This window comes from Tinamus guttatus, unplaced genomic scaffold, assembly GCF_059628265.1.
Source record: "Tinamus guttatus ecotype Peru unplaced genomic scaffold, ASM5962826v1 Tinamus_guttatus_pri_ptg000211l, whole genome shotgun sequence".
NCBI lineage: Eukaryota > Metazoa > Chordata > Aves > Tinamiformes > Tinamidae > Tinamus > Tinamus guttatus.
The window spans coordinates 4,231,267-4,257,062 of NW_028288745.1; the positions used below are offsets into that span (position 1 = coordinate 4,231,267).

At 55.4% G+C, this 25,796-nt stretch overlaps 2 protein-coding genes across 2 annotated transcripts in view; both read left to right on the top strand.

Moving 5' to 3' along the window:
- The first annotated feature begins 6,302 nt into the window (after window positions 1–6,302).
- Window positions 6,303–16,343, top strand: LOC104573726 (E-selectin). The gene is made up of 16 exons (XM_088524388.1): window positions 6,303–6,426; window positions 7,715–8,104; window positions 8,331–8,438; window positions 9,973–10,158; window positions 10,301–10,486; window positions 10,627–10,812; window positions 11,467–11,652; window positions 11,772–11,957; window positions 12,100–12,285; window positions 13,939–14,124; window positions 14,244–14,429; window positions 14,573–14,758; window positions 15,243–15,428; window positions 15,564–15,686; window positions 16,046–16,076; window positions 16,275–16,343. Exons 1-16 carry the CDS (start codon window positions 6,345–6,347, stop codon window positions 16,327–16,329), a joined length of 2,649 nt encoding a protein of 882 aa, XP_088380514.1. The 5' UTR covers window positions 6,303–6,344; the 3' UTR covers window positions 16,330–16,343.
- Window positions 16,344–17,121: 778 nt separating this feature from the next.
- Window positions 17,122–25,796, top strand: part of ATF6 (activating transcription factor 6) — a 74,045-nt gene continuing 65,370 nt past the window's right edge. The window contains exons 1-8 of the mRNA XM_088524394.1: window positions 17,122–17,226; window positions 17,615–17,697; window positions 18,342–18,429; window positions 18,757–18,851; window positions 19,332–19,458; window positions 19,712–19,934; window positions 21,735–21,741; window positions 22,489–22,668. Coding sequence (XP_088380520.1) covers window positions 17,157–17,226; window positions 17,615–17,697; window positions 18,342–18,429; window positions 18,757–18,851; window positions 19,332–19,458; window positions 19,712–19,934; window positions 21,735–21,741; window positions 22,489–22,668 — 873 coding nt within the window. The 5' untranslated portion in view covers window positions 17,122–17,156. The remainder of the gene's footprint in view (window positions 17,227–17,614; window positions 17,698–18,341; window positions 18,430–18,756; window positions 18,852–19,331; window positions 19,459–19,711; window positions 19,935–21,734; window positions 21,742–22,488; window positions 22,669–25,796) is intronic.

The window sequence follows — 25,796 nt, forward strand, 5'->3', positions numbered from 1 at the left end:
GTGGGAGCACCTCCCCAGTGAGACTTCTCAGGGGTATCCAGTGACAGGCAGATGTGTGGACACCAGTTGAAATGCAGGAAATTCTACTTAAACCTAAGAAAAAAAATACTGCAAATAGGACCAATGCAGGAATGGGTTTACTAGGAAGGTAGGGATATACCCTTCCTTGGAGATGCCCAAATTTGACTGGTCCTGGTGCCAGCTTAACTGTTCTAGGTGGCCCTGCTGGAGCAGGGGGTTGGACTGTAAGCTCCAGAGGTTCCCCCAAGCTCCTCAATGCTGCCAGCACCTGTGGATACTCAGAGAGGTGCCCCTTCCTTTTCTTCCCTCTTGTCCCTCTGCTCAGCATGTGGGATGAGCAGGTTGGAGGGACCCAAGCCCCACAGTGAAGCTCCTCATCACGAGGATGCTGAACAGGGGGACAAGGGCAGAGGAGGGACTGCGGTGGCTACCACTGTGCAGGATGTGAGTCAGCCACACGGGCTCTGCCTCCAGCCTTGGCCATGGCTTCGGGGCTCTGACCACAGCCGCCGGGCTGCACAAGCTGCCCTTACCCTCCCGAGCACTGAGAGCCTCGCCGTGAGTCTGGCATCAAGCAGCCGCCAAGGAACGTGGCACCCTGTGAGCACTGGTGCCCCACAGGGCTCGTGCCGCTCTGTGCTCAGGAGGCAGTCCTGTGCGCCAGCATTCCCGCTCGTTTCTGCCCTGGCCTTGGGTCTGGAGCATTGGCAAAGGCACCCCGCGAAGCCGGGCGCTGGATCCAGTTTGCCTTGATTCCTGGGAAGGAGGTGGAGCGGCCGCAAGGCTGCCTCCGCCAGGCGAGTTGCAGGCTGGCTCACGAGCCAAGCATGTTCCTTCGCTGCAGACGGTGGGTGAATCGCCGGGGCATGTGCCCCACACGAGGCGTGACGTGCCCACGACAGGCCCAGTTAATGACCAGCATCCTGCTGAGGCCGCCAGTGCGCAGCCTGCGCCTGCCACGGGCCCCGCTTCCCGCCCAGCACGCTGGAGCCGGCCGCCGCGCGCACATCCAGGTGGGAAGCGGCGTGGGACCCGGCGGGTGCTCCGGGGGGAGAGGGGAGGGAGGGCTGCCGTAGTGGGGGGCGTTGGAGGGGTGATGCCCTCAGGGGCTGGTGGGGCTCATGGGGCTGCTCACTTCCTGCAGCTGCACCATGGAGGCGGCGGCTGCCGCAGCCTTCGACTGCTCACCCCATCCCGCCGCCTGCCGCCCCGACTGGATGTCGGCGCTGCCTGACGCTCTGCCGCTCTCCCGCCTCTCCGTGCCGGGCACCCACGACTCCCTGAGCCTGTTCGGCAGCCGGCGCCTGCGCTGCCAGAGCTGGGGGCTGGAGGCACAGCTGGCGGCCGGCGTGCGCTTCCTGGACGTGCGCTGCAAGCTGAAGCGGGGCCAGCTCCTCGTCTACCACCTGTGCGCCTTCCAGCGGACCGGTCTGGCAGGGGTGCTGCGCCGCACGCTGCGCTTCCTCCGCGCGCACCCCGCCGAGGCCGTGCTCATGCGCATCAAGGAGGAGGCGCCGCTCTTCGCCCGCGCCGGCTTCGCCGCCCGCCTCCGCCGCCACCTGGCCGAGGAGGGCGAGGGGCGCGTGTGGTGCCGCGAGGAGGTGCCCACACTGGGCCAGGTGAGGGGCAAGATCGTGGTGCTGGAGGAGCTGGAGCACCAGGTGCTGGGCATCCCCTACCAGCGGCTGAGCATCAGCGACGCCTGGAACGTGCTCTCGCTGGCGCGGAAATGGGCGCAGGTGCAAAAGCACCTGGAGGTGGCAGCCAGTGGCAACCCGGGCACCTTGCACCTCACCTTCTGCTCTGGCAACGGCCTCTTCACGTGCCCCGCGGAGGTGGCCCACTTCGTGAACCCCCGCTGCCACAGGCACCTGCAGCGCCGCATGGGGCAGCCCGTGCGCTGGGGTGTCGTCATCATGGACTTCCCCGGGGCCGACCTCGTCCGCCTCATCGTGGAGAGCAACGTGACGCTGGCTGCTGTCCCCCACCTCCCCGCGGCGCCCGTGCAGCCCTGTGGTCCCCCGGGCGGTCCGGGCATGCCGGCACGGGACACCGCTGCCGCCCACCCACCCCCGCCAAAGGACGTCCTCGGAGCGCGAGCGCGTTCCTGGCTCCCGGGCAGCAGGGAGGCTTCGCGTGACGGTGGCGTGGCGTCTACCCGGGTCTGCTGAGAGCCTGTGGTGGCCGCACAGAGGGCGCTTGCCCAGGGAGCCGCGGCCTCCGCTGCTTTGTCCCTCTCCTGCAAGGACGTGGGGCCACGACAGCGCAGATCTCGGGCTAGGACAGCCCGACCGCAGCAAAGCAGGTGACACCACTAACCTTCTGGGATCGGTAAGTCCATCTCGAGTGCTTTTCTGCAAAACAGCCATTTTCCTTTTACACAAAAAATTAGATAAAAAGCTAGGAAAGCACTCACTATGTTTTCTTAGCATCTCCTAGAGAAAATGTGGAGAAGGGTGCAAGAAAGGCTTTTTGCTTTTGCTGCTCAGCAATCAAAAAGCCCATGTCCCTCTGTCCGTTGTCAAAACATGGTTAAACTGGTGTTTGTAGCCAGTTTGTAGCCAATCTTGCTCTTAAACCAGAGGCGTAAGGGGTCAGAATATGGAGGAGGAGGAGGAAGCAATTTCAAAGATGGCAAAAAGATGTTAGGAATATGGTTCTCTCTTGTTATTTTAGGTTTTCTTTTCTTTTTTTTCTTGCAGGGGTTGCCCCAAAAATCAAAACTGTAAAAAGGAGGCTGTTTCAGCAGACCAAAGAGATGCACTTCTATGGGGAGACAGTGTGATATGATCAAGTCTGGCCTGGCGCCCAGGAGGAGCCCATGTGCAAGGCAGCCCCGTGAGGCAGCAGGACTCAGCACAGGACCTGGCACCCACGGGGGCCTCAACCTCAACATCTCCCATCCCTGGCCAGGACACCCTGGGGAGATGCAGTCGGTTTCGGAGCAAAGCCAAGGACGTGAACAAAGCAGCGAAGCCGCGCAGGGGCTGGCAGCAGCACGGCACAGTCTGACAGCCCCAAAAGGTGTTATGCCCCCAGCGAGCAGCTCCCCATTCACCCGACCCCGTGCGTAGAGAGCTGGACCTCCTACTTATTTTAATCAAAACAACCCATTTTAATCAAGAAAAGCAGTGCCTGGCCAGAAGGACCAGTGGCTGAAGTACAGCCCTGAGCCACCCTGGCTGTTTTTCGTGAGGCTCCTGTCCAAACCAGGCAGTCACGCAGCAAGACCCCAAGATGTCTCAGGTAAGAGGTGCCTCGGCATCCCCGGACACCAATCACCCCCAGAAGGGCCTCCACAAGTCTGTCTTCAATGTCTCCTGCATCAGCCTCACATACAGATCTGCTAGGAAAGTGCGAGGCAAAGTAAAATCCACACCCTCCTTGCAGGAAAGCACATCGGCAATTTAAATAAGACTGATAAGTTGTAGGACGTGGCTGCTACTTGCAGCAGAAAGATGGCCAAGAGCCCAAGAGAAAAAACATTGAGGTGCTGCTTGTCAGAAAGCACAAGGCAGCCTGTTTGCCCAGGCCTGGTGAGAAGAGGAAAGCTCAGTCCTGGCCTGCCAAAGGGTGAAGAGCCTCCTCCAGGATACTCCCAGCATCAGGGGAAAATACAGCTGCTCTTAATAAGTGCCAGAGGAGTTGCCTCGGGATTTCCTGGCTGAAGAAGAGGACATTTGCTCTGTGAGGGACAGCTCTGGATGGAGACGAGACTCTTCCTGTTGATGATACTCCTCATCTGCCAACCCTGGGCAGGCTGCAGGGATGGGCAAGGGAGTCCATCCTGGGGCTTGTTTTGTAGACATAAAAAGGTGGAAATCAGCACATTAAGACAGGTGACCAAAGCGGAGGTGAGGCCCCGTGAGCCCGCAGCGTGCTGCGCTGAGCACTGAGGTCTGCGTTATCCTCCACCTCCTGCTGCCCCCGCTCCCGGCTGGCATGACAGCCCCAGGACCGCACGGGGACACTGGAGAGCCCCGGGGTGCACGGTGCCAGGGACACGGTGCACGGGGAGGGACGGGTCTGCAGGGGGTTTGGAGCAGCTGCACTGCGCTCATGGGCACGGGCACAGGCACCACTGCCTGGGATTCCCCGGGCGGGCAGAGCTGCTTGTTTACTCCGTGCCACACCAGCAGCGCGATAACGTCGGCGCTACCCACACCCCTGGCATCCTGTTTGGCAAACCCTTCTCCATGCCCGGCACGTGCTGCTGGGGGCACACGCAGTGCAGGCCGCAGCGGCACGCGGCGCTCTGCAACCCCGTGCCCGGCAGCACCCACGGCGGGAGCCGGGGAGCGGACCCCTTCAGTCTCTGCGGGGCTGCCCAGGAAGGGCGCTCGCGCTATCGCCAGCTGCAGCTGGCCCAGGCAGGCCGTGCCAGGGTGACGGGGTTCCTGTGTGGTTTGCCGGGGAGCATTGCACAAGGGAGGAACACGCCGTGCCGCCGTGGGACCGAGCCTGTGTCAAAAGCAAGGCGAGCGGCCTTCCCTGGCGAGGAGGCCGTGCGGGCCTGCAGCTGCAGGCACGGGCCCCACAGCCAGCTGAAGCCTTCCCCGCGCAGCAGATTGAGGGGTCAGAGAGGACCCCAGGCACCTAACGTGCGCCCTGGGCACCTAATGTGCTCCCTGGGCACCTCACCCGCTCCCCAAGCAGGCAGTGCTGCAGAGCTGCTGCAGGTTGTTGCTGCCTTCTGCTGCATCAACCCGTTTTCCACCCGCCTTGGTGTGCCCGGAGGAGAGGGTCAGCCCCATGGACATGAGCCCAGGGAGCCCGTGGTCACCGCTTCCAAGTAGGAGTGCTTCCAATTCTGGCAAAGCAGTGGAGCAGAGCCAAGCGGGGCAATATCGTTGATAGTCCCTTTTCCCTTGCTAAGGCGCAGCAAGGCAAACGCGCTGTAATCCCTCGGAAACAGCTGCATCCAGCTCTTGGCAGAGCCCGGCCAGGCTGTGATCCCAGAGGACAAGCCGGGGGGTCTCTGGGGGAGCCGCTCGATAGCCGGGCAAGCCCCCAGCCCCACAAATACACCGGCGCTTGGCCCTGGTTGGTGCAACAGCAGCCTCTGGATCTCTGGCACCATGTTCACACTTTGAAAACAATACCAGAAATTACAGTTGTTAAAAAAAAAAAAATCTCTTCTTCTCACAGCAGAAGTGAAACTGCCAGAGGGCACAGTTATTTTTCACCTCCTCTCCCCTGCGGGCACGCAGTCGGGCACACCTTGCAGCACAGCCGTGGCTCCCAGGCAGCCCAGGAGCACCACGGCTTGGCCCCAGCTCGGCTCTGCTCAGGGCACGAGGGCTTCTGCGCTGCCCGGCACACGCTGCCACAAAAAGAGGTAATTGCAGTAAAACCAATCGCAAGGAAGATTGCCAGAGACAGGAACTGAATTTGATTTATATTGGCCAAGTATAAACTCACTGCAGGAGATTACAGATCTTGCGGGATGGGTTCTTCCTTTTGTGTAGTGTTGCTCCCACTGGAGCATCATTAATTTCTCTGGAACTGGGAAATACATGTGACCTGAGGAGTTTTCACTGCCACTTGAGCTGGAAGTGAACAGAATAATTCCTGCAGAGAACCCTGCCAAGGAAATTCACTTTAAAAGAAGAATAGGGTAAAAAAAAGGTTTATGATGATTCAGCAGTGATCCCAGAGGGGATAGACACAATGGGGGATGTTTCTAAAGCATTGGTGGAAGTTCATAAAAGCTATTAACAACTGGGGGGAAGTTCCATCCTGTGATTAGACCCTTGAAATAAAGGCTCAAGAGTCAGGAAAACACATTGTGCAACTAATTCTTTGCAAACGGTGTATATGAAAATTCAGAGCCAGAGCAAAGCTCACGTTAAGGAGGAGCAGCCTCCAGGAGCTCCGTCCCCGGGCAGGCAGCGAGCCCGGCTCCGGCGCCCCCGCAGCGCCCGGGGGACGGGGAGACCGGCCGGGAGCCGGCAGGGGGTCGGTGCCTCACAGGGGCCCTGCATGCCCCTTGCTCATGGGACCGGTGCCAGGGCAGCGGCCAGGGCAGCCCCAGGCGCGGGGCTGGGCCGGGAAGGGGAAGCGGCCGCGGGGGGAGGCGATGCTCTGCGCTGCGCTGCGCTGCGCTGTGCCGCGCGCTCAGGGGAAGCGCTCGGAGTGCAGGGGCAGCATGGTAGGTCCCACTGCCGTGCCGGGCACTGCGCGGAGGTGGGCAGGGTGCTGCCACGAACGCGCGGGCACCAGGGACGAGAGAATCCACGAGGAGAAGCGGGGTTCCAGCGTGAGGGGCAGCCAGGGGCGCGGGCACCGCTCACGCCTCTCTCCCTGACACGCAGGGCACGGCCATGGGACAGCGCCGCGCTGCAAGGACCTGGGCTCTTGGCTCTCGTGGCGTCTGCTACCTGGGCATCACTGCGGCTACATGGGGTAAGCACCCGCCGCGGGCTCTGCTGGGCACGATCTGCGCCTCCGGGGAGGTGGCAAAGGGCCATGCTCATTTCGGGGTGCCGCCAGCCTCCCAGGCAGCTCTCCTGCTGGCGCCGCGCTGGAGAGACCAGCTCGAGCACAGCCAGCCCGACCCACAGGCGTGTGGGTCGGACTGAATTAAAGCTGTTCGTTCACGTCAGGAGAAGCACTGGGTCTCGGGGAGAACGGGAGAAATGAGGAAAAGGAATTGCTGTTATTTTGGGGAAAGCTGGGTCGGTTGCCTGTGAGATTGGCTTTCTCTCACACATGGGCACCGTGCAGAGCAAGAACAACTGCACTTTCCCTAGAGATATCGGGCTTAGATCCTGAGCAATCTGGGCTATTTTTTGAGTGACCTTTGGTGATACATCCAAGGAACAGAGGTAATATCAAGAGGAGACTGATACTTAGGTCTGAGGGAAATGCAGATGCTCTCAAGCACTGTAAGGGCAGGAGGGATGGTAGGGCAGCCTAGAAGAGCACAAGGGTCAAAATCCAGGCAAACAGCACCCAGGTGTGAGGTTCCCAGCTCCAGGTGGGACAGGGAGAGTTAATATAAGGCTGGGGAGAAGAAGCAGAGGGGAATAGAAGGCAAAATGGATAACAAAATAGATAACAAAATGAATAGTTTGATCTTCTATGAGGGGAAAATAGCCCAATTATGGAAATTTTTGTTGCATTATTGTTTCCTTATGAGCCCAGATGGACCTGGGAAGCTCTGAATTTGCATTTAATCTACAATGCCCAGACCTTTGCCTCCATGAGAAAAGGATGTGATATGTTCTCTTGAGAGAGGTGTAACCCAGGCTGATTGCATGTAGTGAACTGCGATCTTCTTATTTATTTCAGATAGTTTTCTGCAGTTATGGAAATACCTGATTACAAGGAGGAGGGAGGAAGTTTTTTTTTTTTTTTTTTGTGGCTAAAAACTTGTGATTGCATCAAGTTGTGGTGAGAAATCTTGTAACTAGAAGCAGCGTTTCAGATATATCCCCACCATTTCTGGGTGTGGGTTCCAGTTAATCTTTGGCTTTGCCCTCTCAGGGGGGCATGACCAGCATGTGAACTTCACTTTTGCAAGCTTTTGTTTTGCAACACTGAGTTTTACAAAACCCTTTAGACTCTCTCTTATGCACATTAACAGCTAGCACCTTAGTTAGGAGCCAAAGGCTTTTGCACTTCTGTGTCCCACTCTGCTGGCCACTTGGCCGCATGAGTGGCACGGTGGCACCGCTCTCCTTTGCTGTAGGCCTCGTGGCGCAGATGCAGGCGGGAGCCTGGATGTACAGTTACTCGGAGCAGAAGGACTATGCGTGGGACCAGGCGAGGAGCTACTGCCAGACCTACTTCACAGACCTCGTGGCCATCCAGAACAAGAAGGAAATCGAGTACCTCAATGAATGGCTGCCCTTCCACCCACGGTACTACTGGATCGGCATTCGCAAGCTGAACGAAACATGGACCTGGGTGGGCACCAGGAAGGCGCTGACGAAGGAGGCTGAGAACTGGGCCGAAAAGGAGCCAAACAACAAGCGCTCCAACCAGGACTGTGTGGAGATCTACATCAAGAGGCAACGGGAGTCGGGGAAGTGGAACGACGAGCCCTGCAGCAAGAAGAAACGGGCACTGTGCTATGAGGGTGATGCCCAGGGGCCATGGTGGGACGGGTGGCCGGGGCACCGGGCTGGTGGTGGGGAGGGCGCTGCAGGACTTGTGAGTTCCTGTTGGGGCTCAGGGGCCGTTCCTGCCACCGCTGTGCCCATCCTGGGGAGCAGCACGGTGCGTGTGGCACCTTGGGCTGGAGGTGGCTCCGGGGCGCTGCTGAGCAGGGCCCGGGCAGCTCCTCATGCCGTGTGTGCCTGCAGCCTCCTGCGAGCCCTTCCCCTGCAGCCAGCGTGGCGAGTGCATGGAGACCATCGGGAACTACAGCTGCGAGTGCCAGCCCGGATTCCACGGCCGCGACTGCGAGAATGGTGAGGGCGCAACGCAGCCGCTGCGTGAGCGGCACCTCGCGCGGCACCCTGCGCTGCTGGGGGCATCTTTGGGCCTCAAGAGGAGACAGCGACATCAGGCAGCCGGAGGAAGGGTGTATCCTGGCAGCCCTAGGCAGCAGATAGCACAAGGGGGCTGTGGTCAGATGAGGTTAGATAAGTTGGAAGGGACGGACCGAGGCAGGAACCGGCGCTCGAGGAGAAAGCCGCAGCAAAGAGTGGGGGCGTGTTGTGCGGCAGGGGCAGAGCGCCTTCCTGCCGGCGCCTGCGGGGCTGCGCCACGACCTGCGCCCGGAGCTGTGCCCAGCCTCACGGAGCTGCGAGGCCGGGGGCTCCGCTCCCTCTGCCCTTGTGCCAGCACGGGGCGAGCCAAGGCCCAGCGCAGGCGTGGGGCAGCGAGCCAGGCCCCAGCGCAACATGGGGCAGTGAGTCAAGGCCCAGCGCAACATGGGGCGGCGAGTTAAGGCCCAGCGCAACATGGGGCGGCGAGCCAAGGCCCAGCACAACATGGGGCGGCGAGCCAAGGCCCAGCACAACATGGGGCGGCGAGTCAAAGCCCAGCACAACATGGGGCGGCGAGCCAAGACCCAGTGCAGGCACGGGATGCAGAGGTCCAACCCGGGGCTGCCTTTCTCAGGCTCCCAGCAGCTCGTCTTCCTGCAGCCAAGGGAAACCGAGGCACAGAGCGCTGCTGCAGCCGTCCTGCTCAGCGGCCCGGCACCGGCAGGATAGGAGCAGCCTCCAGCCATGGTGGAAGTCCCCGTCTGCGCTATCCAACACCTGGCTCTGACCCTTCCCACGGCAGGCTTTTCAATTTCCCAAAGTTTTGGGTTTTCCCAAACAGAGTTAGCCTGTTTTTTCCTGTTGGGCTTAAATATCTAAATATTTTTTTTTTCCAAAGAATAAAGCGAGTCAGTCAAGTTGCCCCTGACAGTAACAAAGTTGCTCTAAAATTTCCAGTTGGTTTTAGTCCAAGAATAAGAGAAAGATCCTGCTGTGGGTACCCCGGGCTCTGCCAGGAAGGAGGCGTCCCTGTTCCCACTGTGCTCGTGCACTTTGCACTGGGTCTGGTTGCTGCCATTTCAGGTACTCTGTGGCAGCTATCAACATCAGGCAGTGGCCCCATATGGCACCAAAGCCATGGGAGGTCTTTCCTCCTGCCACTGTGGTGAGAATGGACGCAGGTGAGGGAGGATGCTGATGCCTGTGGGGCTGGGGAAGGAGGTGAGTAGGGCTGTGGTAGCTGTAGGGGCTCTGATCTGCAGGGTTCAGGAGATGTGTGAGGCTCTGGCAGGGCAGCAACTGACCCTAGTGACACCAAGGGTCTGGTGAAAGAAACTGCTGCAGCAGATGGAGTGTTCAACTGAGGCTGCGCTTTCAGCATCTGGGTTAGGAAGGCAAACCAGGTACGTGTTGCTGTAGGAATGAGCTTTATTAGGAATGGATCAGAAGTAATTCTGGAAATGATCCCTGGATTTAATAAAATCTCTACCCTTGTGCTGCTCGCCCATTGCAGTTGTCGCATGCCCGGTGCTCAGCGCTCCAGACTGGGGAGAGCTCAGCTGCTCCCACCTCCACGGAAACTTCTCCTTCGGCTCCACGTGCACCTTCTCCTGCCAGACCGGCTTTGAGCTCATGGGGACAACGAGCCGCGAGTGCACGGCCACAGGGGACTGGAGTGGGGAACCCCCGAGATGTGAAGGTAGAGGCTGATGCTGGGCCTCAATTTGTCATAGCCCTGTGGGGACACTGAGAAGTCACTGGACTGCCTAAGTGCTCCAGTCCCGGTAGTCTGACCCTGTTTCCCATGCACTGACTTCTCATGTGCCTCTCTGTCCTTGCAGCCATCAAATGCCCAACACTGGCCGCTCCCTCCATGGGTGACGCAGCCTGTTCCCACCTCCACGGCAACTTCTCCTTCGGCTCCACGTGCACCTTCTCCTGCCAGACCGGCTTTGAGCTCACAGGGACGACGAGGCGCGAGTGCACGGCCATGGGGGACTGGAGCGGGGAACCTCCACGGTGTGAAGGTAGAGGCTGATGCTGGAACTCAGCAGGTCACTGGCCTGTGGGGACACTGGAAAGTTGATGGACCCCTAAGTGCTCTAGTCCTAGCAGTCTGATCCTGTTTCCCATGCACTAACTTCATGTTTGCTTCTTTCCCTTGCAGCCGTCAGTTGTCCCAGTGTGGCTGCCCCTGCCATGGGTGACACAGCTTGTTCCCATCTCTATGGCAATTTCTCCTTCGGCTCCACGTGCACCTTCTCCTGCCAGACTGGCTTTGAGCTGACAGGGACGACAAGGCGCGAGTGCACGGCCACGGGGGACTGGAGCGGGGAACCTCCACGGTGTGAAGGTAGAGGCTGATGCTGGATCCCAGTAGGTCATTGGCCTGTGGTGACCCTGAGAAGTTCCTGGACCCCTGACTTCTTCAGATCCTTCACTTCAACCCTGCAGACCCCATATTCCTACTTCACATGTACCACTTTGCCCAGGCAGCTATCAGGTGCCACATATTGGCTGCCCCTTCCCAGGGCCATGCAGCCTGTCCCCAGCCCAATGGCCATTTCAGCTTTGGCCCCATGTGTGCCTATTCCTGGCAGACTGAGTTTGTGGTGAGAGGGTTGCAGAGCTGCAAGTGCTTGGCTGAAACTGCCAGCACATCTGTCCTGAGCCCTGCTCCAAAATGTGCTTGGCCCTTTTGTCGCACCCCCGGCCCCAGCTCACTGCCCGCAGCACCCGCAGCTCCCCTGGCCCTGCCCCAGCTCACTGCCCACAGCCAGCCTGGCACAGGCTGCGTGTCCCCCATAAACTGCCCTGAGCGGAGGGGATTGGATCTGCATAAACCGGCGTGCCTGGCTCTCAAGATCACAGGACAGCTGCCCCGCCAGCACATGGTCTGGGCCTGGGCCTGTCACCCTGACCCAGCAGATGCAGGTAGTGACAAGGACACGTTGCTGGTGTCCTTGTGGCCAGCGGCCAAGTCCTGAGACCTCTTCTCTTGTTTCAGCTGCCAAGTGCCCAGTGCTCAGTGCTCCCGACTGGGGAGAGCTCAGCTGCTCCCACCTCCACGGAAACTTCTCCTTCGGCTCCACGTGCACCTTCTCCTGCCAGACCGGCTTTGAGCTTGTGGGGACAACGAGGCACGAGTGCACGGCCACGGGGGACTGGAGCGGGGAACCTCCACGATGTGAAGGTAGAGGCTAATGCTGGATCCCAGCAGGTCACTGGCCTGTGGTGACACTGGGGTGCTCCTGGACTCCCTAAGTCCCCATTTCCAGCTCCTACTTCATGTGTTCCTCTTTGCCCTTGCAGCCATCAAATGCCCAACACTGGTCGCTCCCTCCATGGGTGACGCAGCCTGTTCCCACCTCCACGGCAACTTCTCCTTTGGCTCCACGTGCACCTTCTCCTGCCAGACCGGCTTTGAGCTCATGGGGACAACGAGCCGCGAGTGCACGGCCACAGGGGACTGGAGTGGGGAACCCCCGAGATGTGAAGGTAGAGGCTGATGCTGGGCCTCAATTTGTCATAGCCCTGTGGGGACACTGAGAAGTCACTGGACTGCCTAAGTGCTCCAGTCCCAGCAGTCTGATTCTGTTTCCCGTGCACTGATTTCACATATGCCTCTCTGTCCTTGCAGCCATCAGTTGTCCCAGTGTGGCTGCCCCTGCCATGGGCGACGCATCCTGTTCCCACCTCTACGGCAACTTCTCCTTCGGCTCCACGTGCACCTTCTCCTGCCAGGCTGGTTTTGTGTTGATGGGAACGGCGCACCGCGAGTGCACGGCCACGGGGGACTGGAGCGGGGAACCCCCGAGATGTGAAGGTAGAGGCTCTTTTCTTATAACCTGATGGCAACCAAACAACTTCAACTGGTAACTGCTGTTAAAACTGCTGTCAGTGTTTTTGCTGGCACACTGGGGAATCTTTACAGACCCATTCCTCACTACCAGTGCTGTGTAGTGACTCCAGCATCAAGGCATGTGATGGAGGGAATGGCCACAGTGATAGCCAGGATCTTGGAGGCACCTTATCGTGCCAGAGCTGCTGGCAGAGGGAGGCACACACAGTCACCACGTGCCATGCACCCTGCTGAGGAACCGCTCACAGGGCACAGCAAAACTGGTACCAAACAGGCTGCACACATGGTTTGCTGTGCTGCTGGAGCTGCCAGGTGTGCCACAGGAAAGCTCAGCTTCCTCCGGGGGAGATTGCTGTGGTCGTGGAGGACGGTGAGGAGAAGGGGGAGCCTTCTGGAGCAAGCACAGAGGGGGCTGTGACTTGCCTCTGCACAGGTATGTGTAAACTCAGGTGGAAGCTGCTAGCACTAGCAGCTTGGGCAGGGCTGCTTCTGGATTGTGTATGTGTGTCCCCAGTGCAAGCCACCAGTCCTGCTGGTGCCTTGCTGCACGAAGGAAGCTCTCGAGAAGGAAGCTCTGGCCCTCTGAGTTGCGGCATGTGTGTAGCTGCTTCACTCTCTATAATAGGACCTGACCCCCATCTGTGGCTTGTGCTTGGTCTGGTGCTCAGCTTTCAAGCTCAGCTTTAATCTGGATCCATGTCTCTGTAGAACTGAGGCTGAGATAGGTGGCCTGTGGCAGTGCCTGTGGCACTGCAGGTGCTGGGAGATCAAGCAAGGTGTGATGGAAACCTGCTCTTGGTGAAGCTTAGGCTTCCTGATTGAAGTGGAGAGGGGCCTTTCCCTGTCCAAGCAGAAGGCACAAGCCTCTGCCAGCAGATGGTAGCTCCTTGCCTGGCTTGTCCCATGAGAATGCCTTGTCCAGCTCTTCATGCCCTCCCATCCCTCGTCTGTTCCTTATGGCCACCAAGAAAAGTCCTTCTGCCCCTGTTTCAACACATGCTCTTCTGGTGCCACTCGCACCCAGCTCTACTTGCTGGTACTTCTCCCTTGTTGGGGTAATGGGTCCCACTGCCTCTTCCTGAGGTCCAGATGAGGATCCTTGCTCAGGCACCAGCACCAACTGGCAGCTCTGACCAGCAGCCCCTTCTGCTGACCTACTGGCTGCCATGTGACCCTGAAGCCCCTTCTGCAATCAGCACCCACGCTGTCTCCCAGGCCTCCTGCTGTTTACCCAGGCCTTGCAGCACAAGGGCCCAGCACATCTCTGCCTGCCACCCCTCGCCCTGCCCCAAACCACGCTCGGCCCTTCTGTCGCACCCCCGGCCTCAGCTCACTGGCCGCAGCGCCCGCAGCTCCCCTGGCACTGCCCCAGCTCACTGCCCACAGCCAGCCTGGCACAGGCTGCGTGTCCCCCATAAACTGCCCTGAGTGGAGGGGATTGGATCTGCCTAAACCTGCCTGCCCAGCTCTCAAGATCACAGGACAGCTGCCCCGCCAGCGCATAGTCTGGGCCTGGGCCTGTCACCCTGACCCAGCAGATGCAGGTAGTGATAAGGACACGTTGCTGGTGTCCTTGTGGCCAGCGGCCAAGTCCTGAGACCTCTTCTCTTGTTTCAGCTGCCAAGTGCCCAGTGCTCAGTGCTCCCGACTGGGGAGAGCTCAGCTGCTCCCACCTCCACGGAAACTTCTCCTTCGGCTCCACGTGCACCTTCTCCTGCCAGACCGGCTTTGAGCTTGTGGGGACGACGAGGCACGAGTGCACGGCCACGGGGGACTGGAGCGGGGAACCTCCATGGTGTGAAGGTAGAGGCTGATGCTGGATCCCAGCAGGTCACTGGCCTGTGGTGACACTGGGGTGCTCCTGGACTCCCTAAGTCCCCATTTCCAGCTCCTACTTCATGTGTTCCTCTTTGCCCTTGCAGCCATCAAATGCCCAACACTGGTCGCTCCCTCCATGGGTGACGCAGCCTGTTCCCACCTCCACGGCAACTTCTCCTTTGGCTCCACGTGCACCTTCTCCTGCCAGACCGGCTTTGAGCTCACAGGGACGACGAGGCGCGAGTGCACGGCCACGGGGGACTGGAGCGGGGAACCTCCACAGTGTGAAGGTAGAGGCTGATGCTGGGCCTCAGTCTATCATAGCTCTGTGGTGACACTGGGGTGCTGCTGAATCTCTAAATCCTCCAGATCCCACTGTTCAACCTTGCAGACCCGGTGCTCCTACTTCACATGTGCCTCTCTGTCCTTGCAGCCATCAGATGCCCCACATTGGTCGCCCCTGCAATGGGTGACACAGCCTGTTCCCACCTCCATGGAAACTTCTCCTTTGGCTCCACGTGCACCTTCTCCTGCCAGACCGGCTTTGTGCTCACAGGGACAACGAGGCACGAGTGCACGGCCACGGGGGACTGGAGCGGGGAACCTCCATGGTGTGAAGGTAGAGGCTCCTCTAATGCATGCCTGGATTTGGCATCCATGTGAAGACATGTCCTGTCTGTAGGGTCCCGGTTGTCTCCACTGTCCTGGAGGAGTTTTTTTCTTATGAAAAAGAAGGCTGAATCATAATGCTCAGCCTGGAGGAGGTGGCAGTGGGAAGGAGCTGTGTAATGAGGCGGTCATGTCTTAGTGCTTTTCCTGGTGCTCCCAGCACGGGTGTTAGAATGGGTGCCTCCTACTCTGCTGTGCTGACCCTCTGAAATCTGCTTCTCTCCTCCAACTCTCCTGATAACTGTTTTTTTCCACTGCTCTACTCGGTCATGCCATCACCAGCATGGTGCCTACAGCTCTCGGCTTTCCCCAGGACCCCCTTCCCCTCAGCCAGTCTGCGGCTGCCCATCCCCTGGCTCCACAGCCCACGTGTCCTTCCTCCCGCTGCCCATGGCCTCTTCCACCTCATCCCATCGCTGTGCTCTGTCCGCCAGCCATCAGCTGCCCGGTGCTGGATGCTCCCCGCAGCGGCCGCATGAGCTGCTCCCACTTCCACGGCAACTTCACGTACAACTCCACGTGCGCCTTCTCCTGCGAGGCCGGCTTCCTGCGGATGGGCGCCGAGGCGCTCCGCTGCGCCGCCACCGGCAACTGGAGCCGGCGGCCCCCGGTCTGCGCAGGTACCGGCCCTCTGCCCGCCCTGGAAATGGGCTCTGGGCACACGTCCGCGGCGGCGGGCAGCTTGGGCTCCTCAAAGGCTTTTTGATGACTTTCTTTTTTCTTTTTCCTGACGTGCGGGTTTGTGCGTGTTCCAGAGGATGCTGCCTCCTTCCTGAAGCAAGCGCTGGTTTACAGCGGCGGCACGGCGCTCGTGGCCGTGGGCATGGTGCTCTCCGGCACGCTCATCGCCCTGCTCGTCAAGCGGCTCAGTGACAGAGGTACCGCGGCGCCGCGTGGGCCGCGCTGGGGACTGGCACGCGCAGGGGCTGCAGGGTGCCAGGGCCAGGCAGGGGGGCTCCAAGGCCGCTCATCCTGCACGTCACCCCGCTCTGCGTTGTCCAGAAGCGCCTCCCTCGCAGCTCGCCCAGCCCTAAGGGCAGCAGCCGGCCAGGCTTGGGGGCTAAAGCCAGAATATCTTAACTGAGGGGTGGCCTGTGGCCAACGCCTGCCCAAGTCCCACACTTGTCAAACTCAGTTCCATCTGTCGGACACCATCTCCTTTTCATGCCGTCTGCTAACAAAAACTGTTTTTCTTTTGTGTCTGTGCCACCCGTGGGCATTTCAACACCACCCTCAGATGAGAAGAAGAAGCTCCTGGCCCCCACCAGGTGAGAGCCACGCTGTGCCGGAGCGCTGCTCTGCCCCGTGCTCCACAGCCCTGCGCGGGGACAGGACATGCAGCCCTGGGGGGGACAGGACACACAGCCCTGGGGCAGGGCCTCTACGGGAGCTTTGCTCCTTCCTCTGCTGCCCCTGAGCTTGCCCATCGCTTCTTATCCCCCCTTCCTCCTCTGTTGTTTATCCAGTGACTTGGGATCGCCAGGTCTCTTCACCAACGCCGCCTATGACTCCAACTTGTGAGGTGAGCGCCAGCAGCCCCCTGCGCTTGGGCATGCCAGGACTGTTCCCGAGTGCTTCTCCTTGACGTCGCTCACGGAAAATCCACCCTGGCACTCCCTCCTATCCCCAGCCCTGGGGGATGGCTCATCGTGCTCCTGCAGCCGCGATGGCCGCCCGGGGAAAGGAGCTGTGGGTACTTCACGCCTCTGCCCTTGTCGAAGCTGGACCCCCTGGCACGGCATTCCCGAAGCTGGACCCCCTGGAATGGCATTCCCGAAGCTGGACCCCCTGGAATGGCAGTCCTGGAGGCCGAGGGCTGCCTCCCTTCTGCCATGCGGGGCTGTGGGGCGCAGAGCCCGGCCAGGGGCTGGGGGCACCTCCTGGCTTGCGTGTGCACGGCTGGAGGGAATGACGGGGGAAGCTGGGGGGACCCAGGCTGCTGTACGGGACCTTCCTTCCCTACCCCCTTCCCTTCAACACGTGGAAAATGTGACAACCCTGACCCCCGTGTGGCTGGTTCTTCCGTGTCTGTCCGCGCGGGCTGGTGCGTTCCACGGGGGGGCCTTGGTCGTGGATTCCCGCCATCCACCCACGCGCGACCGCGGCCTCCCGCAGCGAGGGGCGGGAAAAGCCCAGCGCCCCCCGCCGCCTGGCCCCGCCCCCCCGCGCCGCCTGGCCCCGCCCCCCGCACCGCCTGGCCGGGCCGCCTACGCGCACGCCCAAAAACCGCCCCGCCCCTCGCGTGCTCTTCGCGGCCGGTGTGCTATGTCCGCCGGCGGCCGCCGTAGGAGGGGCGGGGCGTGACGCTGGCGGAAGGCGATGTGTGTTTGGGCAGGAAGGCGGAAGCGATGGCGGCGGCTGGGGCCGAGTGGGACACCGCGGCGTTGCTGCCGCCCCCGGGCGGCGGCCTCGACTGGGGTGAGGGCCGGGAGCGGGGCCCGGAGCGGGGCCTGAGCGGGGCCAAGGGGCCCGGAGCGGGGGAAAGGGGCCGGGAGCGGGGCCGGAGCGGGCGAAAGGGGCCTGGAGCGGGGGAAAGGGGCCGGGAGCGGGGCCGGAGCGGGGGAAGGGGGCCGGGAGCGGGGGAAGGGGGCCGGGAGCGGGGCCGGAGCGGGGGAAGGGGGCCGGGAGCGGGGGAAGGGGGCCGGGAGCGGGGGAAGGGGGCCGGGAGCGGGGCCGGAGCGGGGGAAGGGGGCCCGGAGCGGGGGAAAGGGGCCCGGAGCGGGGGAAGGGGGCCGGGAGCGGGACCGCCGGGAAGGGGCCGGCGCCGGGGCGGGGGTTGGTGCCGAGCCGCTGCGTGTGCCCGCAGAGGCGGTGCTGGACGAGGAGCTGGGCGAGCTGCTGGACGCCGGGGAGACGGGGCGCAACGCGGCGGAGCTGGCCGAGCCCGAGGTGAGCGGCGGGGGCGGGCAGGGGTCCCGGCGCCGCTGGGTCTCGGCAGGGAGCCGAGCCTTGGGGAGCCGTGTGCGCGGCTCTTCCCGCGCTGCTAAAGCAGTTTCCCTTGTAAACGGCCTTTGTATCTCGCCATAGGAAGGTGGCTAAAATGCATGTTCCCAGGGAGGTAATGGAGAGGGTGACAGTAAATGGCCAAGGACCACCCTGCAGAGGAGGGAGGGGCTTGTGGCTGGTTTTGCACCCCTGTTAACTGTGGTGTTAATATTACACCACTGCAGTATAATATTGCGCTTTTATATAGCGTACATATAACCCTGTGTATACTATTGTACAACATATAGTATTGCTACAGTATAATATTGTGCTATTACCCACCTACTGTAGCCACTGATGCTCCTGAACCAAAGTGCCACCCTCATGCAGCTGAGCTCCAAGTGTTAAGGGAAGCCCTGTTCTTGGTGGTGTTTGTGCTCCAGTAGAACGTTGTCCCTTTGGGGGCTTATCCTCTCTGTGTGCTGTAGGGCAACACAAGTGAGATGTACATACCTTGCAGGGCTGAAGGGAGATGAATGTAATGGCTGATGGTTTCAGTGTCTGTCATCTTTTTGTCTTGTTCCTTTGTTGCTGAACTGTCGCTTCAGGAGAATGATCAGTACAACTTTCATTTTGATTTGGATTTGATGTCTTGGGACTCAGACTTTTGGAATATCACAAGCCATGCCTACTCAGGTAAATTAGCTGCCCTGTTTTGCAGGTCTGACTTTTCCCTTCTGCCCTCCCAGAGCTTGCAGTTGTAGCTTCAGGGACAGTGATAACTTATCTGAAGCTATTGGATAGGCTACAATATTTGATTCTCTGGTGACAGATCATGCTGTCTTTTGTAGGATGAGTGCAATTGATGAAGGCTGTTCTACAAGCCAAGCTATTTTAGTATCTTTAATCTTGCTGTGTTTTCTACTGTGCCTTGTTTCAGGAATGAATTTGCGATGTAGGGTTGTGTAGTTTTCGATCATCTCCCACTGCTAGATGAAACATCTCCATGTCCATCTTTTGCAGATGAGAGTGTGAAGACAGAGCCTTTATCACCAGCTGCTTCGACGTGTTCGGTCCCTTCTCCATCGTCTGTGGACTCTCCAGTGCAGAACGTGCCTGTATGCAGAAACCTCCCCGTAACACAGAGAGCAGCACTTGTGCAGGGCTGGTTGTGACCGACAAAACACCCCACTGCTTTACCTCTTTGATCAGCCACATAGCATAAGAGGCAACAGCTTTATTTTGACCTCTGCAAAACCACCTTCCCTTCAGTGGTATTTTGCTTCCTCTCCAGCTGTGACCCATTCTAAAAAGACAGTCTGCTGGATCTGTTTCCTTGGCTATGTGTATGTCTGGTTGCAAACAAGGCGTCGTCTGGAGGTTTCCGAGTCCAGCAGCTGTTACCTTCTGCCCCTAGCCTGACAATAGGTCAAAGTGCTTTTTCAGTGGTACTGCTTAGTGTTGATCAGAATAAAACAGCAATGTTCTACTCTTAGCCTGCTTCCCAAAGCAGCAGCATGGATGTGATGAGAGGGAGTTGCACCCTGCATTGCTCTCTTCTGGTTTTGAAGCATTTATACCCTGCTTTCTCTTCGCAGGACGATGTGGACTTCAGCTGTAGCTCCCAGATGTCTCCCTTCTCCCTTTACAGCAAGAGTTCCGGAAGCCCCTCGTCCCCTGAGGGAGAAGGAGGGAAGAAGCCTGCTGGCTTCCCATCTCGATCTGGTATAGGCAATCAAATCATTTCAATTCTGCAGCTGGTGTGCTTGTTTTGTTGCATGGACGGGGCTTTAACTAACAGACACTAGAAAATCCTGTAATTCCTGACTTAGGGAAAAGTCCGTATCCTATTTGAGATATGTTTGTTGTTGCAAACGCTGTAGGTGGGTAAAGAAACATATGAGGAGCTGCACTGTTACTGCTTGAATTTTTTACTTTATATCTTCTGGTTGAACTGAGATCTCCTTTCCTTTCCTAGCAAGTACTTGTGGGAGGACCCTGAAGAGGTGCGCTCAGACAACAACCAGGCCTTCAATACAACCCAAACCCCTCTTGCCTGCTGTACCTGAGAGTCAGGCTAACATTGGTATCCCAGCTAAAACCATCATTATTCAGACTCTTCCAACACTTGTGCAACTACCAAAGCATCAGCCAGTTGTTAACATCCAGCCAGCCCCTCCTAAAGGTAGGTGGAAAATCCTGTTTCCGTGTGGAACGGTTACTGCACTGGAGTTCACTTTGGCAGGTGAAACAGGAGGGAATGGGAGCAGAGAGAGATGTTACAAGCTTTGCTGCAGAGGCTTCATACTGAAAAGAAGTTTGTTCCCACATGGAAGTTGTTGCCACAGGATGCTGGGAACATAAGTTTGTGCTGTTGCTTTTCATCTCTGTGAAAAATATTAGACCAGGTGTTAACAAATTCTGCCAGTAGTTATGTGGTTGATGTTTAGAGTCTGGGCACGTGTTGGAGTGGTTGCTCACAGTATAAGCTGGTGCTAAGAGGCAGCAAGTGATTTTCCTGGGCATTGGTAATTCTTCTTTCCTCTTTTAAGCTGTTACTTTGTAACAAGCTGCCCAAGTAGGCTTCATTTCTGAATCCCAAGCACTATTTTAGTTTTGCAAAGGCAATAGGGAAGTTACCTGCTTTGCTGAAATTGTCAGATGCAGTTGCTTCTTTTGACCAGCTGATGGCTGCAGATTCTTGCAGTTGATCCTAGATGTAGTGAGGAGTGGAGGGAAAAGGAGAGAAATACTTAAGTGCCTATATGTAGGAATGTGTTTAGTTGTGAAAAATTTGTCTTCATTATTAATTGCTCTTCTCTTGAGAGTTAAGTCGAAACTGGCATTTCCTGTGACAGGCTTAGGATTGTTAGACTGCTTAAAACACAGTTCAACACAGAGTGACCAGATTCTTACTCCAAATGATATTTCAGCTGATAAAATAGTGTCTGGAAAAGGGAATATTGGGGAATAGAGATTTTCTGTATATAATTCTAATATTAAGAAGATCAGCTTCTTCCTTTGCCTGTAGAAATGTTAGGAAAGTAGCTTCCTCCTATTCTCTAGGAATACTGTTTCCTAGGAAAGCATCATCTTAAAGTATTATGTGCCTTTTGCATTGTTAAAAATATGCCGAAAGCACCTCAAATTCATTTTTCAGGTTCTTAAATAGGGCAGTGGGTTTTCTTTTTCTTTTTGTTTTTTTTTATTATTATTATTATTTTAAATTTTTTATTTTACTTTATAATGTCTTCAAGCCCCCTTTATGCAAGAAGAAGCCTAGTCTTACCGCTTATGCATAGAATATCTTGGAGCTAGGTAAATTTCTGCTATTCACCTTCAAACGGTGGGGTAAGTGCTGTAATATGTAGTTAGGAATTTTGATTGGAGTGCTAAGTTAGAACACACTGTTTCTAAAAGCTAGCCAGGTCATCCTGTTACAGAGAATTAAATGGATGTTCCTATGTTTTCATGCAACAAAGTGTTATGATGGGGTTTGCATCTGCTTGAATTAAATTAATTTTTGGACTGAAATTGTTTGGCTGTAACATTAATTCCCTTTCAAAGTTGTTTTGGAATTATCTACTTTCTCCTATTTCAGGTCTGTCAGATTGTACATCAAATTTCTTATGCAAGACAACACTTTTTCCAAAAACTGGTCTTAATTTAATATGAATAGAGGATATAATGGATGTTTTGAAACTGTAACTCAAATGTTTCCCTCAAGTTCTGAGGCTTCATTTCATCATTGCTTGCTATGATGTTTCTGAATTGATTTCTACATGAAGGTTTTCACCGAATATGACAATAAAATAGGGATGGGTAAGAGGGAGGAGGCTGGAGATGGGTGTGTTTGTTAATGGTGATTAATAGTCAGCACTTTATGCTGAATCAAATTGCAAGTGTATGAAACTATGAAAGAGAGAAGCAGGAGCTTAGATGTCATCTTGGGCTTTTTCCCAGTCAGACTCTCTCTGCTAGCTTGGACTGAAGGAAGGAAGTCCCCAAGTGTCTAACAAAAATATTTTGAGGTATTCTGATTGTGGGTCTTTACCCTCAGCAATTCACATTTGCAGAGCCACAAACTACGTTCTCAAGCAGCCATAGGCACTTAAATGTTCTGTGCATCTCTTCAAACTTTGTCCTTTCATGGGCTCAGGAGCTGGCCTGGGTTCTGTGTTCGTGAGCGAGCCCCTCATTCACCCCGGGATTACCTGAAGCTGAAGCAAGTAGTGAGGCACTGGGAGTACTGACTGTCTTTATGCAATAGCCAGGTGCCTGTTGCCACATCTGCCAGACAAGCACGGTTTCCATTAGCTTAGGGTAATGTGGACCTTTAGAGTCCTGCAGGTTGGACGTTTAGAATCCTGCAAGTGAAGGCACTGTTTTTTCCAAACAGCGAATGAAAATAATAATAACTGATGTCTAAGGCTGATTTTTTTTTTATAGGCTTTACAGCATGTTTCATAAATGTGAATAAATATGGCACGCTGTGCTTCATTTACCTTTTTGTTTTCCCTTTACTGCAGTGATATTTGCATTATGACAGTGGGTTTCTGAGTATGCAAAGCTAACATTGGCTAAGTAGTCTGAAAAAGTTCCTCGGGGTGCGCAAACTATTACAGACACATTCTCCCTTCAAGCCAAGGGCAGGGGAGGATGTGAGGCCGCCGCTGCCCGCTTCCTCCGTCCCCGTTGCCCTACAGTGAGTGAAAACCAGCCGTTTGTCATGTTTGTGCTTGCCTTGCAGGTCAGCCCGTGGTGCTGCAGCTCCCGGCCTCGGCGGTGCTCCCGGCCTCGCAGCCGCTCCTGGCCGTCGCGGGAGGCAGCGCGCAGCTCCGCAGCCCTGCCGGGACGGCACACGCCGCCGCGGGGGGCAAAGTGGCCATGGCCAAGCCCTTGCTGCAAAGCAGCGCTCCGACAGCGGCCCTGGATGTAAGTTCTGCCTGTGGGTTGGCAGCAAGGAATCACAACCATCAGTGTGGGGTTATCAGCTGCCACGGCTGCACCCTGGTTGTCTTGGGAGCACCAGGTCACTCTGGAGCCTCGGGACGAAAGCGTGGTAGTTGGGCTCATCTAATAACATTTCTAACAGTGCCTGTGTGTTCAGCAGGTTCACTGAAAGAGCCCTTCTGCTACTGCTGACAAGCAAAGCCTGGGGAGGAGGATGCTGGCTGCCTGGGGGGTAGCCTGGCTGTGCGAGCATCGTGTCAGAAAACAGTGCCGATGTTTTCTTGCCTTCACTCATCCTTCAGACTGCACCACTCAGTGGCTGCAGCTCTCAAATACAGAATGATTTGATATATTTGATCAGTGCAAATGCACTTTTAATACTGTATAATACAAGCACTCTTGTGGAATAGATGAGCTGGAAGTGTCAGCAATAACCGTGATTCTTTCTCCACTCCCTATGCCCCCAAGCTGAACTCCTGATTTTTGGGAACTTCAAGAGTTGGATTTCATGTTATTCTGATTTCTTAAGGCTCCATTTTGGTCATATGCTGAGTGAGTAGAAAGTGGAGAAGATGTCAACAGTTACTGCACAAATAAACACTATTTTTTTTCCCCCTCAGTAAATTGCACTAAACAGTAGGTTTAAAAAGAAAAAAAAAAAAGAGAAACAGCTTTTTAAATTCAACTTTGACATCATAACTAACAAGCTGGGTGTTAATTTGGTTTAATTCGTGATGGTTTGGAGCTCCTCAGGTTGCTTTTTCCTACTGGAGGAAAAAAAAAAACAAGTGGGAAAAAGGTTGAGAAAAGGTACCAGAATTTCTTGTTTGTGGGGTTTTTTTGTGGGGGTGTGTGTGTGTGTTTTCTTTTTTTCTTTTTTTTTTCTTTTTTTTTCCTTGAAATCTGTGGTGTTCTTCTCCAGTGCAGCATTCCAGGGGCACTTAGTGTGAGCTGAGGGTCCTGCTGCATCTGTTGGTGCGAGGGAGAAAACGCTCTTTGTCCTTTCATGTGGACTTTTGCAGCAGAGTAATTCACTTACTTGGTAGAAGTCATGCACTAAACTGTCCCCTTCTGTTGGCAACAGTTTAGCTTGGGGTTCTGGCAGAGAGATGACAGCCATTCAGTCTGAACAGCCACTCATCTGCTGCTCTCTCTTTCTGAAAACACCTTTGTTAAAATATGTCTCATTAAAGCAATTTACTTCACATCTCATAAGTGAAGAAACAAAGACGACTGTTTTTTTTTTTTTTTTTAAGAAATGGCCAAAACACATCATATAAAAGACAGAAGGCAACCTTAAATGACAGACCTTTAATGGGATGTCAAGCCTTTGGCCTACCTCTTTAGCTGGTACAAATCAGTATTGCCCTGTTGAGGATAGGGTAGCTGTGCTCACTTTGAACTCTGTGTTAGTTCGGAGTTAATGCAGATCGGGGAGAGGGTGTTGAATCACTTTCACAACTGGGTGACTTTTCAATATGTTAATAATTTGTTGGTAATTCTGTCTTGGTAGTTTTCTACCCTTTCCTCAGTAATATCACACTTTGCAGAAGTATTTCCATTGCAGCCTGCCAATCTCTACTATCAGGAATTGCTCCGGCATACAGAAACCCACACTGTTCCCAGCTTTCATCATGCAATGAGGAGCCTGTTTCTTGAAGTCTTTTCCATTCTTCCTGTTAGTTGATGGTAAAGCTGTTCTGTTTTAACTTTGAAACCTCAGCTACTATTTGAAAAACTGTAAGACACTTGATCCAAATTTGCTGGAAAATCCGAGTTCTATCTTTACTCCTGATGCAGTTTTTTTTTTATGCAGGTTTAACTAAGTGAATCTTTAAACATTCTTGTTAGTAAAGCACACCAGTTTGAGGGTGGAATGATGCTTGTGTGTTAACAGGCTGATTGACTCTGTGTGCTGTGCTAAACAGTACTAGATTTGGCTTAACTGTGCAAAGTGAAGTATTAGTATTTGCAAGTTGTGCTGTGGGCTTAACTTAAGCTTGAAAGAATATTTTTCAGGCACTATCAGCAACTCTGTGTTGGTGCTGCAGGATAGGAACAACATCTTCCTGGAACTGGGAGAACATGGCAAAAGCCTCCGCTGCATCTCCATTTAGTTGGTATCTGCAGTGTAATCTTTCAGATGCCTTTTTGTACCTGCTGCTCAGAGTCCTTGTCTGTACCTCAATGATCCTCTCTAATGCATCCTTACTCAGCAAAGGACAAGCATAAACTTGAACTTGACCAAAACTGTTGCTTTACTTAAAGTGGTGATCTGGATCGTTTTGTCATCCAGTTTGCTCCGTGCTCCCTCTGTATGTCATTTTGTTTTGCCTGGGATGAATCGTTTTTTAAGTTATGAGAATTGTTGGTCTTGCTTGATGTTAGGTTTTCCTCACTCTTGTTGCTCTTGTAGGGGCTCTGTTTTTAAATGAAAAATGATTTGCAAATAATTCTGCAGCTGCATTTCAGTGGGAACCTAGTCTTGAAGCTGTAAGAAGCGGCAAGTCCATCAGTGGAAAGACAAACTGAGAAGGCTGCATTTTTAAATGGTAATAGCCAGTCATACAAAGCACAGTTGAATAGATATGTCAGCAATGATTAGATATGTGGTTCCTTCTGATGAGAACTCCCTCTAACAGACCCTTACCAATGACCAAATGTAAGATTTAATAAAACTAGGTAGGGAGAACTCCTTCATTGTCATTATGCTTGTGTACATAGATCTGTGGCAGATGCGTAGCTGGGGTAATGAACTGCTGTTTGATTTAACTGATGATGTGGATATTTCTGCTAGAAGCAAACTTGCTTCTTTTCCCAAAAGACAGTTTTAAGACATGGCGTCAGGGTGAATGCTGCACGTCTGTCTTATGCTTATTGAAATAAGAAAGAACAGTTGCACCTACTGCTTGGTGCAGATTGTGAAGTAGCACTTTGGAAAAGAACGAATATTTTTGAACACTGCCAGCATTAACAGGGTTAAAACATCATCTCCTGGCTACAGTAGACACCAGATGTGATGCTGAGAACTGCACAGATGTAGCTGTCGTATGAGCTGCCTAACACGTGTTTTTCTTTGCTAATCCAAGCAGATATTGCAGGACAAGAGG

Excerpts from the sequence above, each read along its gene's own strand:
- LOC104573726 (XM_088524388.1), top strand. The coding sequence starts at position 6,345 with ATGGGACAGCGCCGCGCTGCAAGGACCTGGGCTCTTGGCTCTCGTGGC. Across the intron at positions 10,487-10,626 it reads GGAACCTCCACGGTGTGAAG|CCGTCAGTTGTCCCAGTGTG; the intron begins GTAGAGGCTGAT and ends TTTCCCTTGCAG. Across the intron at positions 11,958-12,099 it reads GGAACCCCCGAGATGTGAAG|CCATCAGTTGTCCCAGTGTG; the intron begins GTAGAGGCTGAT and ends CTGTCCTTGCAG.